Source organism: Aquarana catesbeiana, linkage group LG04, assembly GCF_042186555.1.
Source record: "Aquarana catesbeiana isolate 2022-GZ linkage group LG04, ASM4218655v1, whole genome shotgun sequence".
In the NCBI taxonomy this organism is placed as follows: Eukaryota; Metazoa; Chordata; class Amphibia; order Anura; family Ranidae; genus Aquarana; species Aquarana catesbeiana.
Window position 1 is genome coordinate 56631075 of NC_133327.1, and position 27679 is coordinate 56658753.

General features: G+C 39.6%; 1 protein-coding gene across 1 annotated transcript in view; it reads left to right on the top strand.

The window, feature by feature from the left end:
• The first annotated feature begins 3743 nt into the window (after window positions 1-3743).
• Window positions 3744-27679, top strand: part of LOC141141157 (uncharacterized) — a 156543-nt gene continuing 132607 nt past the window's right edge. The window contains exons 1-5 of the mRNA XM_073628860.1: window positions 3744-3882; window positions 12161-12266; window positions 21974-22109; window positions 23883-24079; window positions 24935-25100. Coding sequence (XP_073484961.1) covers window positions 23897-24079; window positions 24935-25100 — 349 coding nt within the window. The 5' untranslated portion in view covers window positions 3744-3882; window positions 12161-12266; window positions 21974-22109; window positions 23883-23896. The remainder of the gene's footprint in view (window positions 3883-12160; window positions 12267-21973; window positions 22110-23882; window positions 24080-24934; window positions 25101-27679) is intronic.

Below are 27679 nucleotides of genomic sequence, written 5' to 3' on the forward strand. Positions count from 1 at the left end.
AAGCCGGGAGGCAGAGGCGGGCATTCGGGTCATGTGACCGCTGTGATTGGCTGTCACAGGGGTCACATGATCAGAAAGCTCCTGTTCGCTAGTATGAGACCTACCATGCTGGGAGCGTGCTCTCAGCATGGTAAGATGTTATATGTGGCCGCTCAGCGTTAAGGCCCACCCGCCGAGCAGCTGTATAGTATATGCATTCAGCCAGCATCAAGGGGTTATGAAACAGTTTATTTACTCTGAAATGTTAGGCAGATCTGTTATGCCGCGTACACACAATCGGAAATGCAGCCAGCAAAAGACCGATGAGAGCTTTTGGTCGGAAAATGCGACCGTATGTATGCTCCATCGGACTTTTGCTGGTGGAATTCCCGCAAGCAAAAGATTAAGAACGGGTTCTCAATTTTTCGGTCGGAAAAAATTCCTATCCAAAAATGCGATCATCTGTACAAATTCCTATGCATGCTCGGAAACAATTCCACACATGCTCGGAAGCATTGAACTTAATTTTCTCGGCTCATCGTAGTGTTATATGTCATGACGTTCTTGATGGTCAAAAGTTCAGAGAACTTTTGTGTGACTGTGTGTATGCAAGGCAAGCTTGAGCGGAATTCCGTCGGAAAAACCATCCAAGTTTTTTCCAACGGAAAATCCACTTGTGTGTACGCGGCATTAGACTCTTTCTTAATCATGCACTGTTATTAGCCTCTATAAAATAATTAAGTTCTGAAGTAGCTGTACACACAAACTGTAAAATTTTGATTGGCACCACAGTGAGGTACTCTGCCTAACTACTAAGTCATGTCTTGCTGATGTATTAAGGCTAGTACACTTGTTGTGAATTGTTGTGATCAGCTCTCAAAAGCTTTCTACTAATGAATAGATTATCAGACGATCGCTCCAAATGTGTTTTTTTTTGTCCAATATTCTCATCCTGTGTACTAGGCATAAGATTGTACATGCCGACTATCAACCCACATAAAAATGTACAATACAAACAACAAATAAATATAATGAAACACCAGCCATATGGTTGTGGAAAGGGTCTTGGCTTTGGCCCTTTATTGGGGTTTAAATCTAACTTTACCTTGAACTTTTATCAACTAATAAACCACAACCATAAACACTGAAAACTCACAATCTTAGGCCCCTTTCACAACTGTGGGGCTGTAAACACACTTGGTTAAGTCGGTGGTTCTCAACCCCAGTCCTCAAGTACCCGCAACGGGCCATGTTTTCAGGTTTTCCTTTACTTTGCACAATTGCTTTAAATCAATATCAATGACATGGTATTGATAGGAGCTATTTTATCTAAGGGAAGTTCCCAAAACATGGCCTATTGGGGGGGTTTTGAGGACTGTGGTTGAGAACCACTGGGTTAAGTAATGGTTTTTACCATCCCAAGGCATACCATCTAAAACCTACAAAACATCCAGATGTTCACATGCCATAGCTTCAATGCTTTGCACTATGGTCGCAGCAAATTTGGATGGCAGTCAAACTGTATATTCAAGTCAATGGGGTCACACTGCAACTTGGAGCCAAACCCTTATCTCATGGTTGTGGTGCAATAATTTCTTTGAAAAAAATGATCACCTGGATGCCTGAGAGTGGATAAGCCACACCCTAAAAAGCGAATCACCGCAGATCACTCTTCGGAGAATGGACAAGTAGGAAGTTAGCTTTAGTTTTCAAAACTCAAACACAATAAATCAAATATAATTGTTCATTCTAAATAGTGTAAAATACTGTCTACCCACAAATTGGGCAACATTATTCCCATTGACAATAAACTGACAGGTTGGTCTGACGAAAGCTTACAGCTTGCTGCCATAGATAATGCTGCAAGGGCTGTGTGTACCATACTCATGGGATAATAAGGCAGCAGGGTTGAGGAAATGCTGCTGCAAATCTTACATTTTACAAACTGTGATAAATGTCCCTAATTTTTTTGCACTTCTGGACATTTGTAACTAAATTCAGCAAGAGTAGCACAGGTAAAAAAAAAAAGTGCAGGAGATGCTAAGGGAAGTCATAATAATCACTTTAGTTTAGGAAACCTGAACTCAATTTCTCTTGTTTAATGATCTGTACAGCTAAAAGGTAGTCCTGTTTTTAAAGGCGTTTCTAACAGAAAATGATATAATTTGTTTCTGTTAAAATAATCACACGACACAAGGAGAGGAGTTTGTAGAAGTGCATATCTCCCACCTAGGGATAAGCCAACGGTTCTGTCTGAACCTAGCTTACTTAAGCAAAGGGGTGAAGATAGTAGTGACATCACTGCTCAAATATAGTTACTGGGCATATTTAAACAATGATATCACTAATGTCACTCCCCCTTATATACCAGATGACAGCTTGGGGAGCTGTCATTTTGTGAGCCATACCATCGGGAATGGCCGTGTTCACCAGGTCAGTCTTGTTTCTAAATTTGATGAGTGAGCATCTTGGTTGAAAATGGATTTACAAGTGACATTTTGGAGGGATTTTTATTTTCTTAATAAAGGACTTATGAAATATTTTTGGTGTCTTTATTTCAAAGCTTATTTTTTGTGTGTAAATGAGTAGGGGTACTATGGATATCTGGGGATCCCTACAACCACCGGATCCAGGGTTGTGGGGAAGAGACCCTTGTCCTTATCAACATGGGAACAAGGTGTTTTGCCAGGAGGGCCCCTATTTTCTTTGGGGTTTGGGTTCTGAATACAAATCTCTTTCTTTCTTTTTTGAAGTTCGCTGAAACCTGCTCAAAATGAACGTAAGGAAGTTTGGCTCATCACTACTTCCCAACTTCTGAGATATTAAAGATAGACACCTTTTAGCACAAAGTGTATAGGCAAAGGCAATTAATACATTAAATGATTGGTTAAACCCCTAAAGTTTTTTTCACCACTACTTTTCTACCACATTTCAAACTAACAAATGCAGTATTATAAAGATTGGGTGGTGTTTAGTGTAGTATAAAACTTTTGTCACTTGAATAGTACATTTTGTAATGAAGGTCTATACATCAGACCACAAAGATGGACAACTGGGGAGGAAAGAGGGATTTGGTTCCAAAAAAAAAGGGAAAGTCATTCCAAACGAGGGATACTTCGGAGCTATACAAATGAATATCATCATTACTACCCCTCTCATGAAATCAAGAAGTGTTAAAAGCCTTCAAATATTCTATTGGACATTTCATAAGTGGCATGATTATAGGGAGTACTTAGCCATTACTTGTCTGACAGGTTTATTTCTGTTTGTAAACCCATAGGGTAGATTTTCCTCCTTTTCTGTACCTGTGACACCTGTACAAGAAATGATGGATGTGGGAATCAGCAATACAGGAATTACAATACAGATTTTTGTTTATGTCCCCATTGCAGAGGTTTAGCATCGCTTTCTATGTTTGGTCTTTATTTTGGAAATGTAAGTTGTATCATGTAAGTTGATAGAAGATTTCCCTCCTTCACATAAATACATCATTTGTATTCTGATTGCAGTTTGAATGTCATGTAGTTTTAGAGAGGTATTGTATCTCTGTGTTCAGCCTTTTGTACCTTTGGGTCACCATACAATCTCCTGGTAAGCTATGGGTACAGTTACACCTTTGTTTATACATTTCATAGCATGTACTGTATACAGAACATATTAAAAAAAAACAATAAGTAAGGAGTGTGGTTTTAAATATAATTATACAGCTTTCAGGTGACACTTGTTTGTAAACCATTGCATAATGCTTTTTACTTTTTTGCAATACATGTGGGTAGGGCTTCCCTGGATTGAGGGCTTTAGCTGCACTGTAAGATATAAAAGTGCAATGCCAAGTCCATTGTCAATTACTTCATCTGCTGATTGAATGAGAACAAGGACTGCAATACAATCCTTATGTAAAAGGTAAGAATTCGACTGGAAACAATATGGTATTAAAATCACTGTGAAAAGTTTATCTGAGGTGCACAACTCTTGGGCAGAGCATTGAAAGTTACGGAGCTTTTAAATAAATACAGTTAATACTCAGCTGTTTTTATAAAATAAATTTGCATAGCAAGGAGAATTCAGTGTAAGGGATTTGCCCCTGCTGAAAACAAGTAAAACAAGGGTTCTCAGTATAAGGGGGCTGCAATTGCTGACTACTTCTAAAAATGAGTTTTCTGTCCCTCTTTTTGACTTCACTACCTAAGGTCCCTGATGATGTGGATTATAATGTTAAGTCAAGACCTTCTTAAAGCACCCTTCACCCCAAGTGTGAGAGTGCTGAATAGAGATCTTAATGGGAATGCAGGATGCAGCGTTTAAAGCATTTTTTATCAGGCATATGTATGCTACTCTACTGATTGAAGCTTTCATTTCCAGACAATGAGCTTAGCAATGGAATTCTACAATTTTTCACTGCATTGGCTTTCTTTAACAAGCTTTCACAGATTTCCCAAAGTCCCTAAAGTCCCCTTCCACTCCATTCTTGGAGTGCTGTATAAAGATCTTCAGAAATGTTTCAGTTTGATTTGAAACTTGCCAAAGCATGTTAAAAGTTTCTGTAAAACTGAAGAAAGAACTTTCAGTAAGTTTTAGATTTCATATTTATAGACTGGTACAAAAGGGTGTTTTAAGGGCTTCCAGAAAGCCGATCAGAGCTGGCTAAATGCTTTTCAAATGACTGCTGAAGTTGATATTGTTTACACCGGAGAATACAAGATAAGCTTAAAGTACACCAATACAAAGGAACAAATGCAACGCTAAAAAATTAACAAATAAAATAAATAAAGATGGAAAAGGGGGAGAAGGAGTTACTTATCATAAGGAGATTAAAAAAGGCTGATTAGGGCAAGCAAATGGTTTAAAAATGGGTTAAATAGAAACAGCTTTTATCTAAATAAAAGTAAAAGTATTTTTTCTTGTCAGATTGCTGTAATTGACATCATATGTAGATTGAAGCTCGTTCCTTCTCTGAAGATGAATAAGTAGAGTAAATACAAAATTAACAATGTTACGTTGTATCTCTCTATCGCATGTCTGAACAGTTTTTATAAACATTTCAATAGCAGCAGCGGAAATAGATACGCTAGTTAACCCCTTCATGATGGAGGGTAAAACTAATTCTAACGCCAAAACACAGTTTTGCAGCAACGTTGGCCAGCACTACAGAAGAAAAAAAAGATCTGGGGGTACTTATTTCAGATGATTACAAAATGAGCAAACAGTGTGGCCAGGCAGTGGGGAAAGCTAATAGAATTCTAGAATGCATTATTAGAGGGATCACCAACAGGAGGAAGAAGGTTCCGATTCCTCTATAAAGATCTTTAGTGAGATCTCATTTAGAATAGTGTGCCCAGTTCTGGAGACCTCACTTACAGAAAGATATTGAAAAGATAGACAGGTTCAGAGATGGGTAACACAAATGGTGAAAGGTTTGGGGGATAAAACATATCAAGAGTGACTTCAGGAACTTAATGTGTACAGTCTGGAGGAAAGAAGGGAAAGGGGAGACATGATTGAAACCTTCAAATACAGCAAGAGGGTGAATAAGGTTTAAGAGGGTGGTACTTTTAATCTGAAACCAAAATCAAGAACACGGGGACATGACCTCAAGTGAACTGGAGAAAAGTTCAAAACTAATGTTCAAAATATTTTACTGAAAGGATAGTTGATGCATGGAGTAAATTTACAGTAAGTGGTTTAAAACATGCTTGGGACAAACACAGATCTATACTTGGATGAAAAAATTTAACGAAAAAAAATACAAAACATGTACATGTTTTTGTGCCTTCACATTTCTTTTATGTTTCTAACTTTGACATGTATTAGCAATGCAATTCGTATCATTGCAACTACTTAATGTATCAGGTGAATTATACCTTTTTTTTTTTCAGGACAAATTGGACTTTCATTTTGTTGTAAAGCGTAATGGATATATCTTGACTTCTTTTTTATCAAATTAAAACTGTCCCAAAATATTTTTTTTTAAATGTAGCTGTATATGTTTTGCTATTACCATAAACTACTGCCAAAAACAATGCATGATACATTCTCCTGCTCCTGATGATCACAGCAATACCACATATGTGTATATTATTTGTTGTTTGTACCCATAGTAGGGTCCAGAAACCATATTGCACATTTTGCTTTTTTATCCTACTTGAGAAACAATGATACTGGCACTGATGCTAAATAAAAAAAAAAATCCTACCTAAAATACACTGACCCTGACCTTTGACCCCAACATTTGACCCTAACCTTTTACTCTGACCATGAGCTTTGACTCTTAACTTGACCATAACTTTAACATTGACACGGACCTAGATCAAATCCCGATCTAGCTATTTTTTACTTTATTTTTATCATTTATTTTCACGCACTTTCTTTTTTCGCCTCTAGAAAGGAGAAAAAGATACAATGGGGTTGGTTTACTAAAACTGGAGAGTGAAAAATCTGGTGCAGCTGTGCATGGTAGCCAATCAGCTTCTAACTTCAGCTTGTTCAGTTAAGCTTTGACAAAAACATGGAAGCTAATTGGGTTTTATGCACAGCTGCATCAGATTTTGCACTCTCCCATTTTAGTAAATTAACCCCAATGTATCTTTTACTTCATTCAAGAAGATAAAGAGCACAGGGGAGGATCAGGTGATTGGGAATTGGGCCTCCCAGTTCCAAATCTTTAATACTGTACCCAGGTCTCTCCGTGAGAGACCAGTCTTTGTGCTGGGGTATGCATATATGCAGCCCCACAGATAAAGACCCACTTCTGTGAGACCACAAATATGTGTACAGTCATCAGGAAGGGCTAAAGTGGTTTTGCACAGAGAAGCCCCGATCCACCTTTTCTGGGGTCCCCCGCCAGTGTTCCTGGCTCCTCCTCTTTCTATTGTGGCACACCTGCAGGCTCGATCCCAAGCTGCTCTGCCTATGTCCATAGACACAGACATTGTGGCTCAGCCCCACCCCTGCTGCTCTTGGGCACAGCCTGGATCAATATCAGGCTCAGGGAAGTATAAGGGGGTGAGGGGCTGGGGAGGAGCTGCATGCAGCACATTTTTTACCTTTAAGCAGAGAATGCATTAAGGTAAAAAACCTTCTACCTTTACAACCACTTTAAAGTAAAAAATGTCCCAGTGTTTGTATTGTCCCCCTCAACCACCTGTATACTTATGTAAGCCTGATCTCGATCCAGCACTCTGCCTGTCTGCAGCGGCTCTCTCTCTGCTCACAGAGGCAGAATTGAGATCCATTAGCTCCTGCTGCTGTGAATTAAATGCTGTGAGCAGAGAGTGGGGCTGAGCCATGCTGTGTGGGTCAATAGATGCACACAGTCCAGCTTGGGAATGAGCCTACAGGTGTGCCACAATAGGAAATGTCTTTCTACGGTAGCACACCAAGAAATGAAGGAGCCCAGAGCGCTGTCAGGGGACCTGAGAAGTGGAGATCAATACCATTGCACAGAACAGGTAAGAATAATATGTTAATTGTTTTAATTAAAAAAAAATTACTTTACAATACTTTTAAGCAGCAATTACCGGCTGTAATTTTTTTTTTTTTTGTTTGGGCTGGAGAGAATAGAAGAACATGGCATATTACTTATAGCCTATTACACCATCCCTATGTAATGGAGATGAACTGTTTGTCCAAGTCCATATTGGGCGGTCAACCATTGCTCCCTCAATAGATACGGTGGAGCAGTGAGCTTAGCCGCATAGAGAAAAGGAAATGTGTTGTTCACAGGATTACTAGGTGAAAATAAAGAGAAAAAAGCCTGTAAAAAAATATTTCACCCATACAATCAAATGACTGCAGCATAACTGCTCCATGCAGATCTTGAAAATATTAAAGACACTTACTGCCTATAGCAAGGTCTCTACAAAGGGGACATTATTAAAGGGTGTTGCCTAGCACATCAGATTTCTTGTAGGAGATATAAAAGACAAACACTGACTAGGTGGGACTGGCTTAAATATGGAGTATTATGTAAGGTCTAAGCAAACAGAACTATCCCTGACCTTCCAAATTCCTTGTGACAACTACACGCCCAGATTCATTGTCTGTGATCATTCATTCCCTATAACATGCAGAGTTGTCAAATTACAGAGAAATTAACCATGTCAGATGACAGTCTGGTCTCACTACATTCATATAGCTGCCAATAATGAAATGTTAAAGTGACTGTAAACCTCATTTTATTATTTTTTAAATAATAATCAGGTCATACTTACCTGCTTTGTGCAAATGTTTTTTTATTTGTTTTTATATATACATTTTGCAAATAAGTAATTTTTGTTCATAAATTTGGGCCAAAATTTATACTGCTACATGTCTTTGGTAAACAATAACCCAAATTAGTGGATATTATTTAGTCTGTGTAAAAGTTACAGAGTCTACAAGCTATGGCGCAAATCATTAAAAACATATTGATACTGATGGCTTATCTCATTTCTTGAGGCCCTGAAATGTCAGGACAGTACAAATACCCCCAAATGACCCTTTTTGGAAAGTAGACAGTCCAAGGTATTTAGTAAGAGGCATGGTGAGTTTTTTGAAGTTATAACTTTTTCCCACAATTCTTGGAGAAATTAAGAAATTAATATTATTTTTTTTACACAAAATTGTCATAATTAATTTTTCTCACACACAGTATGTGCATACTTCCAATTATACCCCAAAATACATTCTGCTACTCCTTCTAAGTATGTCGATACCACATGTGTGAGACTTTTTCACAGCCTGGCTACATACAGAGGCCTAACATGCAGGGAGCACCATCAGGCATTCTAGGAGCATAAATTACACATCTGATTTCCTGATGACCTATCACACCCTTGAAGGCCCTGGAGCACCAGGACAGTGGAATTACCCACAACTAGACCCCATTTTAGAAAGCAAACATCCCAACGTACATTCTATGAGGCATGGGCTGCAGATAGGTGCTTGAGTACTCTAATGGGCTGGAGATAGGTACTCAGGTACTCTGGGCTGGAGACAGGTACTCTGATGGGCTTTAACAGGTACTTTGATGGGCTGTAACAGGTACTCTTTAGTTGGGGGGCAATCGGGCACTGCTCTGTTTTTTTTTTATCCAGGTCTCCTCCTCACACACCGAGGAGGAGAACCTGGAAACGGCACTACAGCTGTTTGTTGACATTTGTGACCGGCTGTGATTGGGCGCAGCCGGTCACGTGATAAAGAGCCAATTTCATTGGCTCTTTACCCTGAACAGGGATGGGCTGTGTCCGAAGGACAAGCCTCATCCCCGATCGCTGTGCTGCATGCCCCCGAGGGTGCGCACGAGTGGCGATTACAATCACAACACATGTGATCGGTTTTGATTGGACACAGCTGGTCACGTGGTAAAGAGACATTTTTATTGTCTCTTTACCCTCATTGGGGATAGGCTGTGTCCCGAGGGACATGCCTTATCCCTGATTGCCGTGGGCCCCCGGGGGCCTGCAGGAGTAGTGCGAACCGGAGGACATCATATGACATCCACCCGGAGGGAGGAGGTGTTCCTACCGGCACCATTTTACTATGGCCCGGTATGGAAGTGGTTAATTAAGAAAATGCATTAGGAAAAAAAAAACGACTTTTACAATGACTTTAAAGTCTATGTAAATGCAATTTTCCCGATTGGGGCACATTTACCCCTCTATCTGTCCTGATGGCCAATTTAAAGAAGTAGTGATTGGAAATCAACAATTTTCGAGTTGTCACCAGAGCAAGTGGTAAAGAAAAATCCTCCATTTGCAATAACTGACAACTCTCTAAGATGGGAACTACATTCACTTTGAAGAGATCTTCTCTCATTTCTTGTTGTATATCCAAGACATGGAAGGAATATCTCCCCAGCAGGACATCAAAAATGTAACCTGGTAGGAGTTTAATCCTTTCATCTAAAACAAAAAAAGAATGTTGGGTTTACAATATCTCACAAAACTGAGTACACCCCTCACATTTTTGTAAATATTTTATTATATCTTTTCATGTGACAACACTGAAGAAATGACACTTTGCTACAATGTAAAGTAGTGAGTGTACAGCTTGTATAACAGTGTAAATTTGCTGTCCCCTCAAAATAACTCAGCACACAGCCATTAATGTCTAAACTGCTGGCAACAAAGCGATTACACCCCTAAGTGAAAATGTCCTAGTTGGGCCCAATTAGCCTTTTTCCCACCCCAGTGTCATGTGACTCGTTAGCGTTACAAGGTCTCAGGTGTGAATGGGGAGCAGGTGTGTTAAATTTAGTGCTATCGCTATCACTCTCTCATACTGATCACTGGAAGTTCAACATGGCACCTCATGGCAAAGAACTCTGAGGATCTGAAAAAAGAATTGTTGCTCTACATAAAGATGGCCTAGGCTATAAGAAGATTACGAAGACCCTGAAACTGAGCTGCAGCGTGGTGGCCAAGACCATACAGCAGTTTAACAGGACAGGTTCCACTCAGAACAGGCCTCGCCATGGTCGACCAAAGAAGTTGAATGCACATGCTCAGCATCATATCCAGAGATTGTCTTGGGGAAAAAGATGTATGAGTGCTGCCAGCATTGCTGCAGAGGTTAAAGAGGTGGAGGGTCGGCCTGTCAGTGCTGAGACCATACGCCGCACACTGCATCAAATTGGTCTGCATGGCTGTCGTCCCAAGATAAACTTATTTGGTTCAGATGGTGTCAAGCAAGTGTGGCGACAACCAGGTCAGGCGTACAAAGACAAGTGTGTCTTGCCTACAGTCAAGCATGGTGGTGGGAGTGTCATGGCCTGGGGCTGCATGAGTGCTGCTGACACTAGGGAGCTACAGTTTATTGAGGGAACCATGAGTGCCAACATGTACTGTGACATAATAAAGCAGAGCATGATCCACTACCTTCGGAGATTGGGCCGCAGAGCAGTATTCCAACATGATAACGACCCCAAACACACCTCCAAGACGACCACTGCCTTGCTAAAGAAGCTGAGGGTAAAGATGATGGACTGGCTAAGTATGTCTCCAGACCTAAACACTATTGAGCATCTGTGGGGTATCCTCAAAAGGAAGTTGGAGGAGCGCAAGGTCTCTAACATCTACCAGCTCCGTGATGTCGTCATGGAGGAGTGGAAGAGGACTCCAGTGCAACTTGTGAAGCTCTGGTGAACTCCATGCCCAAGAGGGTTAATGCAGTGCTGGAAAAAAATGGTGGCCACTCAAAATATTGACACTTTGGGCCCAATTTGGACATTTTCACTTAGGGGTGTACTCACTTTTGTTGCCAGCGGATTAGACATTAATGGCTGTGTGTTGAGTTATTTTTAGAGGACAGCAAATTTACACTGTTATATAAGCTGTACACTCACTACTTTACATTGTAGCAAAGTGTCATTTCTTCAGTGTTGTCACATGAAAAGATATAATAAAATATTTACAAAAATGTGAGGGATATACTCACTTTTGTGAGATATTGTATGTAAACCCAACATTCTTTTTTGTTTTAGATGAAAGGGTTAAACTCCTACCAGGTTACATTTTTGATGTCCTGCTGGGGAGATATTCCTTCCATGTCTTGGATATACAACAAGAAATGAGAGAAGATCTCCTCAAAGTGAATGTAGTTACCATCTTAGAGAGTTGTCAGTTAATGCAAATGGAGGATTTTTCTTTACCACTTGCTCTGGTGACAACTCTAAAAGTTCTAGAAACTTCATTTCTATTATTTTCTATCCTGTCACATATTGTATTTCCACATATGATATTACGGTACATCTGTTGTTTAAACCTATGAAAACATAATAACGTTTAAAATGAAAAAAGATTTTACAACTAGGTCTTGGTGCTGGGTAACATATATATAATATATATATATATATATATATATATATATATATATATATATATATATAAAATATATATATTTCCTATTTTTCTTAGGCTGTCTGCAGCGGTGGTCTCTCCTGTGTGCTGCCCACCGATCCTCAGTTCCCATGGGGGAAGCCCTTTTTTGGGCTGCTGTTACCCAGCACCAAGACCTAGTTGTAAAATCTTTTACATGGCCCTTTATCTATCATCCTTCGGGCCTTGGTTCTGCAGTTTGACAGATCCTACCTGTGGTTTTACTGTCTATGTGATTCTAATACGCTGACAATATTGGATATTGTTTTTCACAAATTATTATGAATCATTGATTGTTTGATTTTTATGACATGGCTCTTCCACAGATCTGTACTTATACCAACATGAGCTGTCTCCTGATGAAGCAGGTTTTGTCCTGTGAAATGCATAAAGAATAAAGCTTCAGCATTGTCAGAGTATGTCATGTATCAGGTGGGCAGTTTGGATGTCATTTGGTGAATGATTCATTACCTTGTATATCATTCACCCTTTTATAAGTAGAGATGTTTATGTTACATTTTTATATACATGTTTTGTCAAATTCTAATAAAAATGTTGTATTTTTATAAACCTTGTTGCACTTATGTACGAGCATTACTCTCCTTAAAGCCCCACAGGCCACTTGGTTTTGCTACATTTTTGGGTCTGAGAGATGCTCAGGTTGAAATATATGGAGGCTTCTTTTTCTTCTAATACATTTTAAAGGGTGGGTCAGTCAAAGGGATATTTTTGTTATAGGAAGATTATTGTGGCCTGAATAAGCTACCCACATACAAATCACATCCAACACTATCGTGAACAGCGAAATGACCACTGGCATCATAAGCTAAGATTCCAGAGATGATGATGTGTTTCATCTAATCAGCTTTGATGATGATGATGATGATGAAGTAGTGGAATCAGTAGTTAACAATGACTGCTGGCTGCAACCAAAAGATAGATAACAGCACACCCCAACTTTTTATATTGTATTAAAATGGGGAACATATGGGCAACAGAAGATCTCTAACAAGTTTTACACTAAATAGTACTTAATCACGGAGTGATCTTCTAAGATATGAATCTCCATTTTAAATGTAAACCTCCCTCCTTCCTTCCAGCAGACAAACTGGCACCAGCTGTTAACAATCTGGAAATTATATTCATAACATTGTGTTTAACCATTGTAAGGCACTTGCTAGCAGGATTGTGGATGGTGTATATGTGTCACCTAGATTTCTTGCTCACACATGGTGAGGGGCTCCAGGATTTGTATCTGTTATGGTGAAAACAAACTTTTTGTTTTTTTCAGGTCTTAAATTCTGGTCTGGGTCTGGAACTTAGAGACTTTGTAGAGTTTTAAGTAGGATAAAGCCTTAATTTTTAGGTCCATATTTTACCCGTTAGCCAGACCTTATAATTTATTGTGGGTTCAGCTGTGCACAGGTATTTAAAGATGTGAGCTGACCGAGGCTTAGGGATTTTCTCTCTATCTCTTTCCTAGGTGAAAGCCTATTGCTGGGTGAAGAAAAAAAAAAGCATCATCCATACCAGAGCCTCATCCATGTATGCAGCCTGGTAGGCTAGGAAAGGAAGGAGTAGAGGGTGCACCCATTTCCCGCTTAACCATACCAAAATACATGCCCTCAATATAGGGGGTACATTTTAGTGGGGATCCCCCTGGCAAAGCACCTTGTCCCCATGTTAATGAGGATAAAGTCCTCTTACCCACAACACTGGCCTAGTGAGTATGGAAATAAATGAGGCTCTGAAGTTGATTGCTAGATTTTACCATGTTGGGGGTCCTGCTCAAATTGGGCCCAGTGCAAACAATTTTTTACTGCACAACTATTTCTTACGTATATATACAAAAATACCAATTTCATACATTTGCTAAATATTACATTTGGAAATTGCATACACAAATAAAAAGAAATTAAAAACTCCAATACACTGATTCATATTATGAAGGAAAGCCCTCGTAATTGGTAAGACAATAATAATAATAATGTAGCGGTACCCCCCGTAGGGGCTGCTGAAAGTTGTGGCCCACCCATCACCCTGCCCAGCCCGGCATTCACTTCCCAATCACCTTGAGTCAATGAACGGTCCATATGCTTGTTTTTTTATTTTTATTGAGGGATTTGAACTTGGATAGGGATGAGAATTTATGGGATGCCTAGTAAAATTTTAGAACGGTCAATTTGGGACAGAACTATGTACACTTCATGCACACCACACTTCTTCAAACTCCTCCAGCACAACACTTGCTGGCAGACTATCACTCTCTCTCTCTCCTGCACAACACTTAACTCCAAGCACAGCTAGCACATTGTTAGGCCGAACACTGACTCAGTCAGGCCTTAGGAATTGCCATGTGTAGGCAGGGACTGTGGGTCCTTTTATGTATGGCAAAAATATAATAGAAAGTCCTTAGTGTTAGCTGTCCTATGGTGGAATATTGCTCCAAGCAATCCCTCTTCAGGCCCTGCCATCCCTCCTGGCTACAGCTGCCTGACTCCACTGCCGTGACATTGCAATCCTCACTGGCTCCACACCCAGCTCTGTTTGCTGCCTCTTAGTCCTCTCTGGCATGCCTCTCCAACCCTCCAGATTGCCCATGTCACTCAGCAGCCCTCCTGGCTGCACAAACACCGGTGGTTCCCTTCTGAAGACTTGCCCAGCTGAACTAGCCCCTGCTGTCCTCTTTGACTCCTCTCTGTGCCTCCTGTCCAGATCCTTCATGTGTTCCTAAAGGGATCCTTCCAGCACCCGAGTCCCCAGATCCAAGGTCCCCCCCCAGAATGGGCAGCGCCCTTGAAGGCCCTGACAGCCTAGTACTCCATCCTCAGTTCTTCCACCTGACAACAACTCCCCAGCTGGGCTGACACTAGATATTTAAGGAAGCCTGCCCCCTGCCAATCCAAGTTTGAGATTGGTCAGGGCTTCTAAGAACACCCCAGGCAGCTCCACCTCTCCTCCCCTCCTCTCTTCTAGAATCCTCTAGAAGCCAGGGGGAGGTAACCGAGAAGTGATGCTATCTGTGAGTCACCAGCCTACTCTGAGCCACTCCCAGACCACACAGATCAAAACAAACAGGCCTAGGTTCCAGCTAGGCCTGCTTAAATATACCTGCACTCACAAAAATCCTAACTCTAGCACCTACCTAAGTAGAGGGTGCTACAATAATAATAACATATAATCTGGTTAAAGTGTCAATAGCAGATCAGTGGGAACTCAGGATTGTATATCATATTATTATTATATTGTCCTATCAATTGTAAAGACTGCCCTGGATAATATATATATATATATATATATATATATATATATATATATATATATATATATATATATATATATATATATATATATATATATATATATATATATATATATATATATATATGTAGCGCTGACAACTGTTGTTTCTAGCTCTATGTGTATTATTCAGTACAATAGTTGTGTTAGTAGCATCTTGTGGACAATTGATAAAATACAATAAGTTTACGTCTCAGGATTAAGTGACACGAAAGTGATTCATTGTTTACTTTGGAACTGTAGCTCTGATCCACCCACAATGCCCCTGGACAAAAGTCAGAACTGAACTGCATTGTGGGGGATATAAAAGGGTAAGCAGTGGCCATTTTAGCTCTCTTGTTCCTGGGACGCGTGGCCTGCCAGCAGAACTCTGTGTGTGTGTGTCCCACAGGGTTGCGGCCTACCTGGCGAAGGAGCAGAGCAGCTGTAGTATCCTGCCATCGCATCGCAGTGAGCTGGACAAGAGACGTGATCATTCTGGAAGACCCGTGGGGAGGTAACCCAGGACACCCGGTCGTTTGTGAACAGAACAGTGTGACGGCATGGTGGTGCCTCCATACGGAACTGAGAACTGCTGAACTGGAGACATCCACCTGCTTGGATTCTGTGTGGTGAGAGGGTTGACACCCAGAAGTTTATTTGAGTATTACACACACATCTTTAGAACTGTACAGAGTGTTGCTGGGACTGATATTTCCACGGAACAAGTTAAGTCGGAGAGCATTGCATCCGAATAGACTCCAGTGTTCAAGAGCGGATGTTAGATGTTTGTTTCTTCATATAAAGACACCTAGTTACCCTGTTGGATTACAATTGTTTTAGTGTGTTATACTACACTGCGCAACACCCAGGAGGAACCCTTTGCGGATTACAATTATAAAAGCTAGCGAAGACTGAAGACGTCTGGACTACCTTTTTCACTGCAGGGCCCTGCATTTTAGTATAGTGACTTTAAGGTCTAGAGCAGGGGGAGCTCCCGGGTATAGGTTCATACCAATATATACATATATATATTTCTGTGATTGTTATTGATTGTCATAATCATTTCTTATACTATCACACTATGTTGGTGTGACAGTATATTAATTGAAATAACTCTTTATATAAATATATCACTTACTCAAAGAAAGAAGTTATTTTTGGTCATTATTGAAGTTTGTGTGCAGTGTTGTCATTTCTCCTACAAGTGGAGCTACCAGCACCCAGGTAGAGGTAATCATAATTGTAAGTGTATATTGTGGGTTCAAGTTAATGCTCATATTGTTTCAACATTGCACTACAGTTGTGTCAAGGGGAGTGAACAATTTGAGAAGGGTGTAGAGCAAAGAGGACAGGCCCGCTTAAACCAGCAGCTCCACCGTGAGTTATTGCTACATGTGGGGGCGTCGTCCGGGATTTGTTGACCGTCAATTACTGCAACCCAGTGGAGTGTTTTACTGGGAGTTTACAGAGAGAGCTGGACTTTGAGAAAAAAAAATCTTTTCAGGAAGAGGAAAGGTTACACTGCAGGACTTTGCTTCTAAGTGCGTAGACGCTGGGCGCCAGAAAAAGGTTTGGGAGTTACGTGACTGGAAGAACAAGTGGGAGGAGTTACCCTTCTTGCTACCGCGTGGGACTCGTGTATGTGTTTGGCGCCAGAGGAAAAGAGAGGCCTCTTGATTGTGCTGAGAGGATCAGAGTGTGGCCATGTCTTTTTCGGCGTTGCAATCGATTGTGGGACCCAGAGTGTTCCCCGCAAGCACCGTGATGAATACTGTGCAATATGGGACTCTGCTCACGGATACTGGAGTTCGATTGAAGCCGCAGGGGAGGTTTGTCCTGTATACCTCGGGAGATGTTGAGGGACTGGGCATGACCTTCCATCGATGCGAAGGATTGGCCGTGCATCTTCGTCCATTACGGCTTACCACAGAGGATCCACTCAGACCAGGGAAGGGACTTTGAGAGTACACTCATCAGGAGGTTGCTGGATTTACTGGGGATAAAAAAATCCAGAACTACACCCTGTCATCCGCAAGGAGACCCTCAGCCGGAGAGGTTTAATAGAACTCTTCTTAATATGTTGGGGACATTAACCTCCGAGCAAAAGCCCAACTGGAGTAAGCATATTGCCACTTTAGTACATGCATACAACAGCACCAAGAGTAACGTCACAGGATATTCACCTTATCGGCTGATGTTTGGGCATGAGGCTAGGTTACCAGTGGATCTGGCTTTTTGAACTTCTCTGGATCACACATCAGAAGCTTCCCATCGAGGATATGCAAATAGGCTGAGAAAGAGTCTGAAGGTTGCTTATGAGAAGGCCCGGACCATGTCAGAAAACCAGGAGAACAGGAATAAGAGAAACTTTGACCTTAAAGTAAGGGTCCAAGATCTTCAACCAGGTGATCGAGTCTTACTAAGGAATTTGGGTATTCCTGGCAAACACAAGTTGGCAAATCAATGGAGATCACAGCCATACGTTGTGTGTAAACAGCTCCCAGGGCTTCCAGTATTTGAAATCAGGCCAGAAGGAAGTGCTGGACCAACTAAAACCTGGCATCGGAATCACCTTTTGCCCCTTACTGATGCAGTCAGGATAATCCCCGAAGAGGAATTATCATCCACATCAGAAGTTGCACAACGGCCTGTAACTAGGTCCCAGTCTGGGACTTCGACAACTGGAGACAGTGAGGAGAGAGAGATGGACATTAGCTGGTTATGGTCCTCTAATATACCTGAAACTGAAGCGAGTGTTTCATCACCCACAAGTGAGGAGAGTAGTGAGTATCTCAGGCCAGAAACTCCAGAGTTTGTCTGGAAGAGCTGGAGAGTGTTTATCTCCCACTGAAGTAGAAGAAAGTGGTGTCCAGCCAGAAATAGGGGACACACCAAAAAAACAAAGGGAAAAGAGGAACATTCGCCCACCCAAGAGACTAACATACGATACATTGGGTGAGTGTTCTGAAAAAACCAAGATTACCAGCAAAAGGAACGTTGATGAGCCTAGTTCCTCCTCAGTCAGTCTGGACAATAAGAGCCCTGCTTCACCCCTTGGCACACCTGTATCCCATACTAAAGTGACAGTTGTGGGTACACAGAGTAGCTTTCCAACACCTAAGAATTGGTGGGAGGCTCCCCTGACGGTCCTGTGTTCTCGTTTAGAGGCTAAGGTGTGTAGCAGAAACAAGGTCTTACATATCTTTGGGGACCAAAGATTTAGAGCAGGGGGAGTATGTAGCGCTGACAACTGTTGTTTCTAGCTCTATGTGTATTATTCAGTACAATAGTTGTGTTAGTGCTGTCATTTCTCCTACAGGTGGAGCTACCAGCACCCAGGTAGAGGTAATCATAATTGTAAGTGTATATTGTGGGTTAAAGTTAATGCTCATATTGTTTCAACATTGCACTACAGTTGTGTCAAGGGGAGTGAACAATTTAAGAATGGTGTAGAGCAAAGAGGACAGGCCCGCTTAAACCAGCAGCTCCACCGTGAGTTATTGCTACATATATATATATATATATTTTTTTTTGTCCAAAATATAGCACTCATATGTCAATTTCTACAATGGGTGGTTCAGGTCCTGCTCAAAATGCTACCTAGTACAAATGATCAAATACTGGACACGTGCAATATTTAGCTTTTTTGTTTCGGAGACAAAAAAAAAATCTCTAAAATTGATCTTATTTTTAAAATTCTGACTGCGGTCTCTCCTGTGAAAATTTCAACAAAACAAAATAGCCTAAATACTGTCTTTAGATGTGCATATTTACAACTAAAAATATAACTTTCAATTGCACTAATCAGCATAAAGCATTTAAATAACAAAGAAAATAGTGCCAATTTCCCCTATACATTTGAATATTATGTTTAAATTTGGATAAAAAGTGTGTTGAATATAACGAAAGTCCATATAAAGTGAATAAACTTGTAATCAATTCCTGTGAAATATTTACTGTAAGGCTGTACAATACTGATAGTGAAACGCTGCAAACCAAATTGTGCTCCAAAGTGTGCCACCGGTGATTGAAAGCTCCTTACCAGATATAATAATCTCTGAAAACTGAGTTCAAATGCGCTTGGCTGTCACACAGCTATAGAGTCTTCCCCATTGCCTTGGCTCAACAGCACTCTACATTACTCATACATGAAGTAAAGAAAGAAAAAAAAGGGGGCAAATTCCCCATGCCCTATCCCATCCTCTTGCCTATTAACTTTGGAAAACAGCCAGAAACTATTTTCAAAATTTGTCCTCCATTGAGTTCAGAGTGGTTTGGATTAAAGTTCCATTTTCTAAAATGTACAATAAGTTAACAGAATGGCTCATGAATGAAACCCAAGCGCATTTGGTCATCTCTAATTATAAGGTGAGGAAAATTGTAAAAGTATATCTACCAGTATAATGATGTGGTTTATTCTGATATTTTAAAAATGGGGTTAAGATATTTGGAATATTAACACCTACGCTTGGCAGATACAGTATTTAACTTCAAGGAAGTTTGAGACAGAAACATCTAGAGAGCTGGTTAAGATTTAAATTATAATTACTGGCAACTATAAATTAGGTATAATAAAGGAATACTCCCATGCCATCACTGAAGGTGAAAGGAACTATAAAAAAAAAAAACAACTGCTGCAAACATTGATAGGTGAATCTTGACCAAAGCAATATGTGTATGTTAATGGTGCTGCGCTGTTGTAGAACTAAAATTGAACCTGAGTAACACAAGTAAAGCTGTGTCCCGCGCCACTTAGTAGTGTGCCTGTCACCCAATCCTAAACATTTATTTGCACTGGATAACTTTGTTTTACAATTTCACCTTGGAAGGTCATTTGTATTTGATGTTCTGTTTCTACTGCTATCTTGTGCACAGTTTTAGTATTACCTTTTCATTTACAGCTTTATTTGCGTTACACAGGTTCAAATTTTAGTTCTACAACAGCGCAGCACCATTCACATACACATATAAATCAGGTATAATTAATTGTTTTTATTGTAAGCATATACAGAAAGGAGGAAAAGTTTTATGTCCACTATTTTAAATAAATATTTTCCTAATTCATTTTATATAAATAAATTGTATTAAGTGTGTATTATTATGTAGTGAATGTAATACAGGAAAACTGAAAGATCGCTTATGTGACAATCTATATGATATTAGTAAAAAATAATACCACTAATGAATGATTTGTCCCAGTATCATAATGGTGAATTTTCCTCATTGAGAATACGAGGGAAAAAAAGGATAAATTATTTAATAGAGGGGGTGATACATTATTGCACTTGTGCAAAATAAATGTATATTTGCTATTTACCCTCTGTATCAAACTATAATTAAATAATTACATTATTTTATATATTAAAAAGGGTTAAGGGAATTTCATGCTTCTTGGTTTTGCAGAGCTACAGAATGAAATAGGAGATATAGAACAATAAGAACAATACAAACTTTAAGTAAACCAGTTATTTTTGAATGGTGAATTAGTAATGTGACTTTCATTCTCTTTTGTGTTATTTTCCTCACTGTGATTTAGGTGTCAATCTTCCACTTTCTATTAACCATTTACTTGTGTCTGTGGTATGTGATTCTCTTTGTGTGTGGGATATGTGATTCCTGTGTGCCTTTCCTGTCTTTTTATTTGCTCTTGTTTTTTTTTGTTTGTTTTTTTTTTTTTTAGCCAATTTCTTGCTCAATATATGTGAAATTTTTAGTTTATGGAATGGAATAAAATGTGTTTAAGTTCCGAGGATCTATTGTCTTGTTTTTAAAATAGTGTTTTATAATAGTTTTATGTATAGTTGAACATGATCGGAAGATTATAATCTTTATAATGATAATATATTTTCCCCTGGAAGGAAGAAGGGAGGTTTGCATTTAAAATGGAAATTTAAATTTGAAGATCACTCCATGAGTAAGTGCTATTTAGAGTCAAAATAGAGGAACACTCCTAAAGCCACATCTGTATTGGAGAGATAAATATTAGAAAAGGGGTGGGGGCAAAGTGGCCCTGGATCAGACTTTAAAGGCAAGGTGGATGATATTAGTACATTTTATTGATAACAATTGCAAACAGAGCAAGTATGAAAATAATTAAAAACATGTAACACACAATAAACATAAATGTATGACGTGAGCAAAATATTAACACCATATAGACTGCAGTGAGCCCCTGTGTGTCGGGTTGTTGGAAGAAACAGGTCTCACTATCTGCAATAAAGCACATAAATCAGACTTTGTGTAATAGTAACATATATAAATAAAACATGAGCCACTGTCATATTCGAGTGACATATACATAACATGCACAACTACCTTGTCAGCATTAAAATATATTCGCTGATGGAAATCTTCTCACTGAGCATCAAACATCACCATGTAGATAAAGTATCATCATTTCCAAATTTTTATGATCATATGGTAGGTGTAATTGTACCTACTGACTCAAAAATGTCACTCCATGCAAAAATATTGCAATGATATCATTTAAAATCACAAGGGGCGAGACAAGGGAAAAAGGTGGAGTGGGGGTGGTATGAACATAGCCTTCAAAAATAAAATACAGCTTTTAAAGTCTATGATCATATGTTATATTCTCATTCCACTGCTTCATCTTCAGTGAAGCTGGTCAGACCAAACACATCAACCAGAGCCGAGGAATCATCATTATCCATGCCAAATTCCCTGGGAGGTTGACCTGCTGGCACATAGTAAGATAAAGCTTAGTCAATGATTTATGCCAGCAGTAATTTGGCTGTTAATGCTTTACTCTGGTAGTGCTTGATGTGAGTTACATGTTTTTCTGTTTTTATTGTTAAATAAGTCACTTTTCCAAGTTTTTTTTTTATTTCCCCTAGTTCCCCGATACTTGAAAATACTGGGAAAAGGCAATCTTTGCTGACTTGGGATGTTGAAGGTCTACCTGGATTTCCAATAGCGGACAATTGAGTGATTTTTTTTTACTTACATTTATTAGGAAGTCCTAAAGATTTGGTGAGTGGCAGTCTGACAACACTGATTTGAAGCAATATGATGGTATGGCTTTTAGGATTTATTTTGAACTAATCATAACACAGAATTTGAATATATACTGTATGTGTATATCTATAGAGTGTTGCCAATGTGTATTTATTTGTACTGTTTTGATATGTTACCTAAAGACAAGCGTTTTTTTTTAATTTTTGATTGAGTATGAAAGGGGTTAGAATTCTTGTATGTTTTCTTATTTCTGTCAGTGTACCAAGTGGGAAGAATCACTATCTTTATTTGTCTTGGTGATCATTGAGGTGATGAAAAATGTAAGTTACATTTGTCGCCAAACCAAACAGTGAGGGGAACTCTTGCAATGGAGACATCTGTTCTGGTATAGCTTTTCAATATAAGAATGTTTCCCATTTTGGAGAGATTTCCTCTCACTTCCCGTTGTGTTTATATGACAGGAAATTAAGAGTAAAATCCCCAATGGACATACAATTGGTTTTAACCTCCTCTATCCAGAATTAATAAAAAGGTTTGGTTTTAATATATTTGAAAAACAAACTGAAGCACACCAAGTTTGACCAAGATAAAGCCCAATAGTGTACTCTTAAGGAATTGAGATGAGTGCCATGTCAGAGACAGAAGGACGTGGAGAAAGGTCTCAGAATCTTTTCTAAAACTTAGAAACCATGTTTTTTTTTTTCAAATGTGTACACAATATAGCTGATGTGTTTTAGGATTTGTAGCACATCTGCAATAACACACTGAACCATGCACTGATTAACAGTTCCAAGCATTAAACCATGAAGAAGGGTTCAAACCCTCAAAACATGTTGGTATTGTTAAATACACACATTTCCAAATAAACTTAAAGGGGTTGTAAAGGTAAAAATTTTTTCACCTTAATGCATTCTATGCATTAAGGTGAAAAAACTTCTGACAGAACCGCCGCCCCCAGCCCCCCCGTTTTACTTACCTGACGCCTCGAAAGTCAGCTTCGCGTTCCCGACATCTGTTCCTCCGCTCACCCTGGCCGCTGATTGGCTGCAGTGGATGGATTGAAAGCAGCGCAGCCATTGGCTCGCGCTGCTGTCAATCACATCCGATGACGCGGCGCGCCGGGGGGCGGGGCCGAGTGATACAGTGAGCGGCTATAGCCGCCGGCTGTATCACGGGAGCGCGCCCGCAAGCACTCACCACCGTGCGAGGGAGCTCGCATTAAGGTGGTGAATGCTTGCGGGGAGGAGCTGAAACAGCCGCCGAGGGACCCCAGAAGACGAGGTTCGGGGCCACTCTGTGCAGAACGAGCTGCACAGTGAAGGTAAGTATAACATGTTTGTTATTTTAAAAAAAAAAAAAAAACACCTTTACAAACGCTTTAAGATTTCTAACATTTGGACATTTTACAGACTTTTCTTTATAACAACACTCATCACCCATGCTAGGATCATCATGCCTTAAAGTTACCAACAACTCTAGGGCCCCTCCATGAGTAAAGTAGCCACAGAAAACCCTTTCCTGCAAAGTCCAGCAGTAACTCACACATCCTCAACTACAAAGTTACAGAAGGGCGTTTAAGGGTTTCCTCCCAAAGCATGTTAGTGATGACACAGACAGAGGTGGAAAGGAAGTGTAATGTCTGTGGCATCCTTGGACTTTTCTCCCAGTATATCATTTGTTATTTGTCAAGCAGGAGAGCCAAGGAAAATGTCTGCTAGTAAATCTCCCTAAAATCTCCACTTGGCTAATTTTTGCTCAGTTCAGTCTCTAATTTTCATTTGTCTCCAGGTTTTGCTGCAAACATGTATTTAATTGATCCAGTTACAATTGTCCTCTCTGTTGTTACTTGTGTTGTCCTGGCAATTTTTTGGTTCTGTGAGAAGAAAAAAAATCATCCAAATTATCCTCCTGGACCACCACGCTTGCCTATTATTGGAAATATGCACATTATAAATATGAATAAACCCTATATAACATTTAATGAGGTAAGATCTTGGACTTTAAAAATGCTCAGTTAAAATGTAAATGTTTTTTTTTTGTTTTTTTTTTAATGAAGAATACATTATTATTATAGAATAAAGTATACTGGAGTGGGCAAAGACACAATTCTAGGAAAAGGAAAATTGACATGACATCAGGCAGTGGCGTAAATATTACCAAAGCAGGGACTGATTGGATGAGCTCTGCATGGTGCTCCTTATCTTTTCATTCATCCCTGGGACCCAGCCAGCAGTGCTGCTGTAGACATCTCCTGGCTGATTTATCTCCAGCCCAAAAGTACCCACATAGTTCCAGTGCTAACATTTACAGCAGAGGCAGTGATGGTACAGGCAGAATGTCTCTTCCTGTCTTCACTCTCAGGAAGTAATCACTGATAATATTGTTTTTTATTTGGCTGAGTCTTCCTCCCACTGACCATCAATATAGGGGGCATATTCCCCCCACTGGATTGTTCATTTAAGGGGGACCAATGTAAGGAAGCACTTCTCTACTGACCAACAGTGGAAGCATTTGTATTGTCCATTGTTATATATATATATATATATATATATATATATATATATATATATATATATATATATATATATATATAGGGTGTTATCAGGTAGTTGTTCCACAGTCCACTCACTATCAATGCAAAAGGGATGAAAATATAAAGTTTGTGTAGCCCATCACAGAAGACCAGTAATTAGGAAATAAAAATAGGTGGTGTTTACAAATGATATTGTTAAAAAAAATGGCTAGGGTTAAGTTTAAATATTTTTAGTGAGCAATCTCTTTGTGGCAATATAGATTATACAGTTCTTTTTTATGATATATATCTATTTTTTTTCTTTCAGCTTGCTAAAAAATATGGCTCAGTGTACAGCCTACAGATAGGACCTCAGAAGATGGTTGTAATGTGTGGCTATGAGGCAGTGAAAGATGCACTGGTTAATTATGCTGAGGAGTTTTCTGGAAGACCACATGTGCCAGTTTTTATGGACATATCCATAAAGGGACAAGGTAGGTATATATTATTTAATATGATCTTGTATGAACAGTTTGACATATAAAGAACTATAGCATTTACACACTGTTCATGTGAACAGATTTTAGGGTGAGTTGACAATTATCATTTTACCTTATATAAAGCCCACAGCTGCTTATTTGATGCGGGAACAGCTCCTTTTTTTTAATGTGGGCAGGAGTTGGAATTTTTAAAAAAAGGCACTTACGTATGAGAATTAATAGATGTAAGCAATCAACACAGCAGAAGGCAGGAAATCCCACTTAACATGAGAATAACTCTGTAAATGATGCTGTATTTTAACATAATATTTCTCAAAAAGCGGTCATGTATTTCAAACATCTGCAAGCTTTACAATTTCCATTACTTAAGTACAAGAATACATAATTTATTCTATTTTGGACACGTTTTTTCACAATAAAAACAATGGAAGCCCATTGTGTTTCCCTAGAAATATAACATAATGTTTAAATACATTAAGTGACCACCCTTCGTAAGTGCACATAGGACTGTAATGTATATGGTTTTTGGATAACTCATAAAATTTTGCATTTCTCGTGTCCTTCCTACTTCTTCCGAAGAAGCAGGAGAGACCCAAGAAATATGTAAGGATATCTGTTTTGCCTCCAACAGGGTAATCATTAAGTTGCTTTGCCTGCAGTATTAGATTTCACCACAAGATGGACCCGATGGTAAATTTAGTGTTTTTGCAGAAATAGAAAACTGTTCAGCTTTAACAAATGTTTCCATCATTCTTTAGTCTAAGGAAAAGAAACAGGTGCATCCTGGGAGCTCAGACTCCATCTTAGAGACTAAATGAAGGTACCAGCTATCAGAGCACATGTTGGACTAAAACTTGCATCCATTTACAACCCCTAAATGCAGCATTGCTGGTATGAATCATTTGCTACAATGAACAGCTTAGTTTATTTATTGTATTTTCTGTATATTTTACATACCGATTATATGTATCTTTATTTGATTTCCTTAAAAGTTTCACCCTGCCCTGTTTTTTTATTAAAGATTATACTCAGTGTGCATTACTGCAGAATAAGAGGGTTTAGCTGCATGTTGAGTGACACACAGGGAAACATGTAGCGAGGACAGAACAGTGAAACAGCAGCTGCTAAAAACAGGGGCTGCCCAGCAAGTGACAACACTGCTACACTGTCTGCTACACTGTCAGCACAGCCACTTGCATATGACAACACAACAGTCTCTACACAGTCAAGCACCTCCACAAGCAATATGTCGCAGAGTCATGCATCTTCACTTAAAACATGGTCCCAAGTCTCTGGTTCCTCTCAATACTCATTCGCAAGTTATGCACTTGCTATCACTTGTGCGAAAGCTGAATCAGCAAAAGCCATAGCAGCCTTTGCTGAGCAAGAAATACAGATAAAAAAAGAGAGCGCGATTAGAAGCTGAGAAGGTGCAAAAAGAAGTACGATTAGGGGCTGAGAAGGTTCAACAAGAAGCACATTTACAGGCTGAGATGGTGCGACAAGAGGCATGCTTAGAGGCCAAGAGAGCAAGACTAGAGGCTGAGAAGGTGAAACATCCTTGGAAACGCAGAAAGCCCTACTAGAAGCTAACCTTGAAAAGCTTACTGTACTGTAGAGAAAGAAGTGGTGGCCGCTATAGACGAAGCAGAGGCCTTAGAACTACCTGTACATCCTGATTGTGAACATAGTAGATGCAGCAGTGTGCTCGGTCCAGAAGCTAAACCTCAAGATCCTCTACAATGCAATTCGGACTGCATCTATCAACACTCCTGGCCAAGGAGCAACAAAGACTATGTCAAGGAGACAAACAGAGGATGCTATATAGCACAACCTCAAGTCAACGACAAGTCTCAACTCTGCAAACAAGAGTGTTCCAAGCAAAGTGAAAACTTTCATGACAGACATCTTACATGCAAGGCACCAGAACCTTCAAATTATCCTCCAGGTTCTGCCTTCACCTCAGAACGGTATGCTAAGGACTCAGTTAAACCAAAAACTCTTAAAAGGTATGATCACACACCAACTTTCCACCATAGTAATACACAGCCAGCTAGTCAAGCCACGATAGACCCAAGTTATTTGCACAACGCAAATTAGTCACAAAAGGACTTGAAAAGTTAAACGGCCGCCCTGAAAGTTACAGAGCCTGGCAATCTTCTTTCCAAAACACTATCAGAGGCTTAGAGACTAGTGAAGAGATAGACCTCCTGATCAAATGGCTTGCAAGTTAGTCAGTCGAACATACCAGTCAAATCAGAACATTAAATATAAACTACCCAGACACTGGCCTTAAAATGATCTGGAATGGACTGGAATGTTATGGCTCAGCAGAAGCAATAGAAAATGCACTCTTCAAGAGACTCAATAACTTTTCCAAGATACCTAACAAGGCTTATCAGAAACTCAGGGAACTAAATGACTTACTAATGGAACTTCAGATAGCCAAAGCCAAAAGGGAGTTACAAGGACTTTCCTTCTTTGACACAACCAGAGATGTCAACCCCATTGTAAAAAGCTACCCTATAACAAGAGCAGTGGATCACACGTGACTCCAAATATAAAAGACAGTA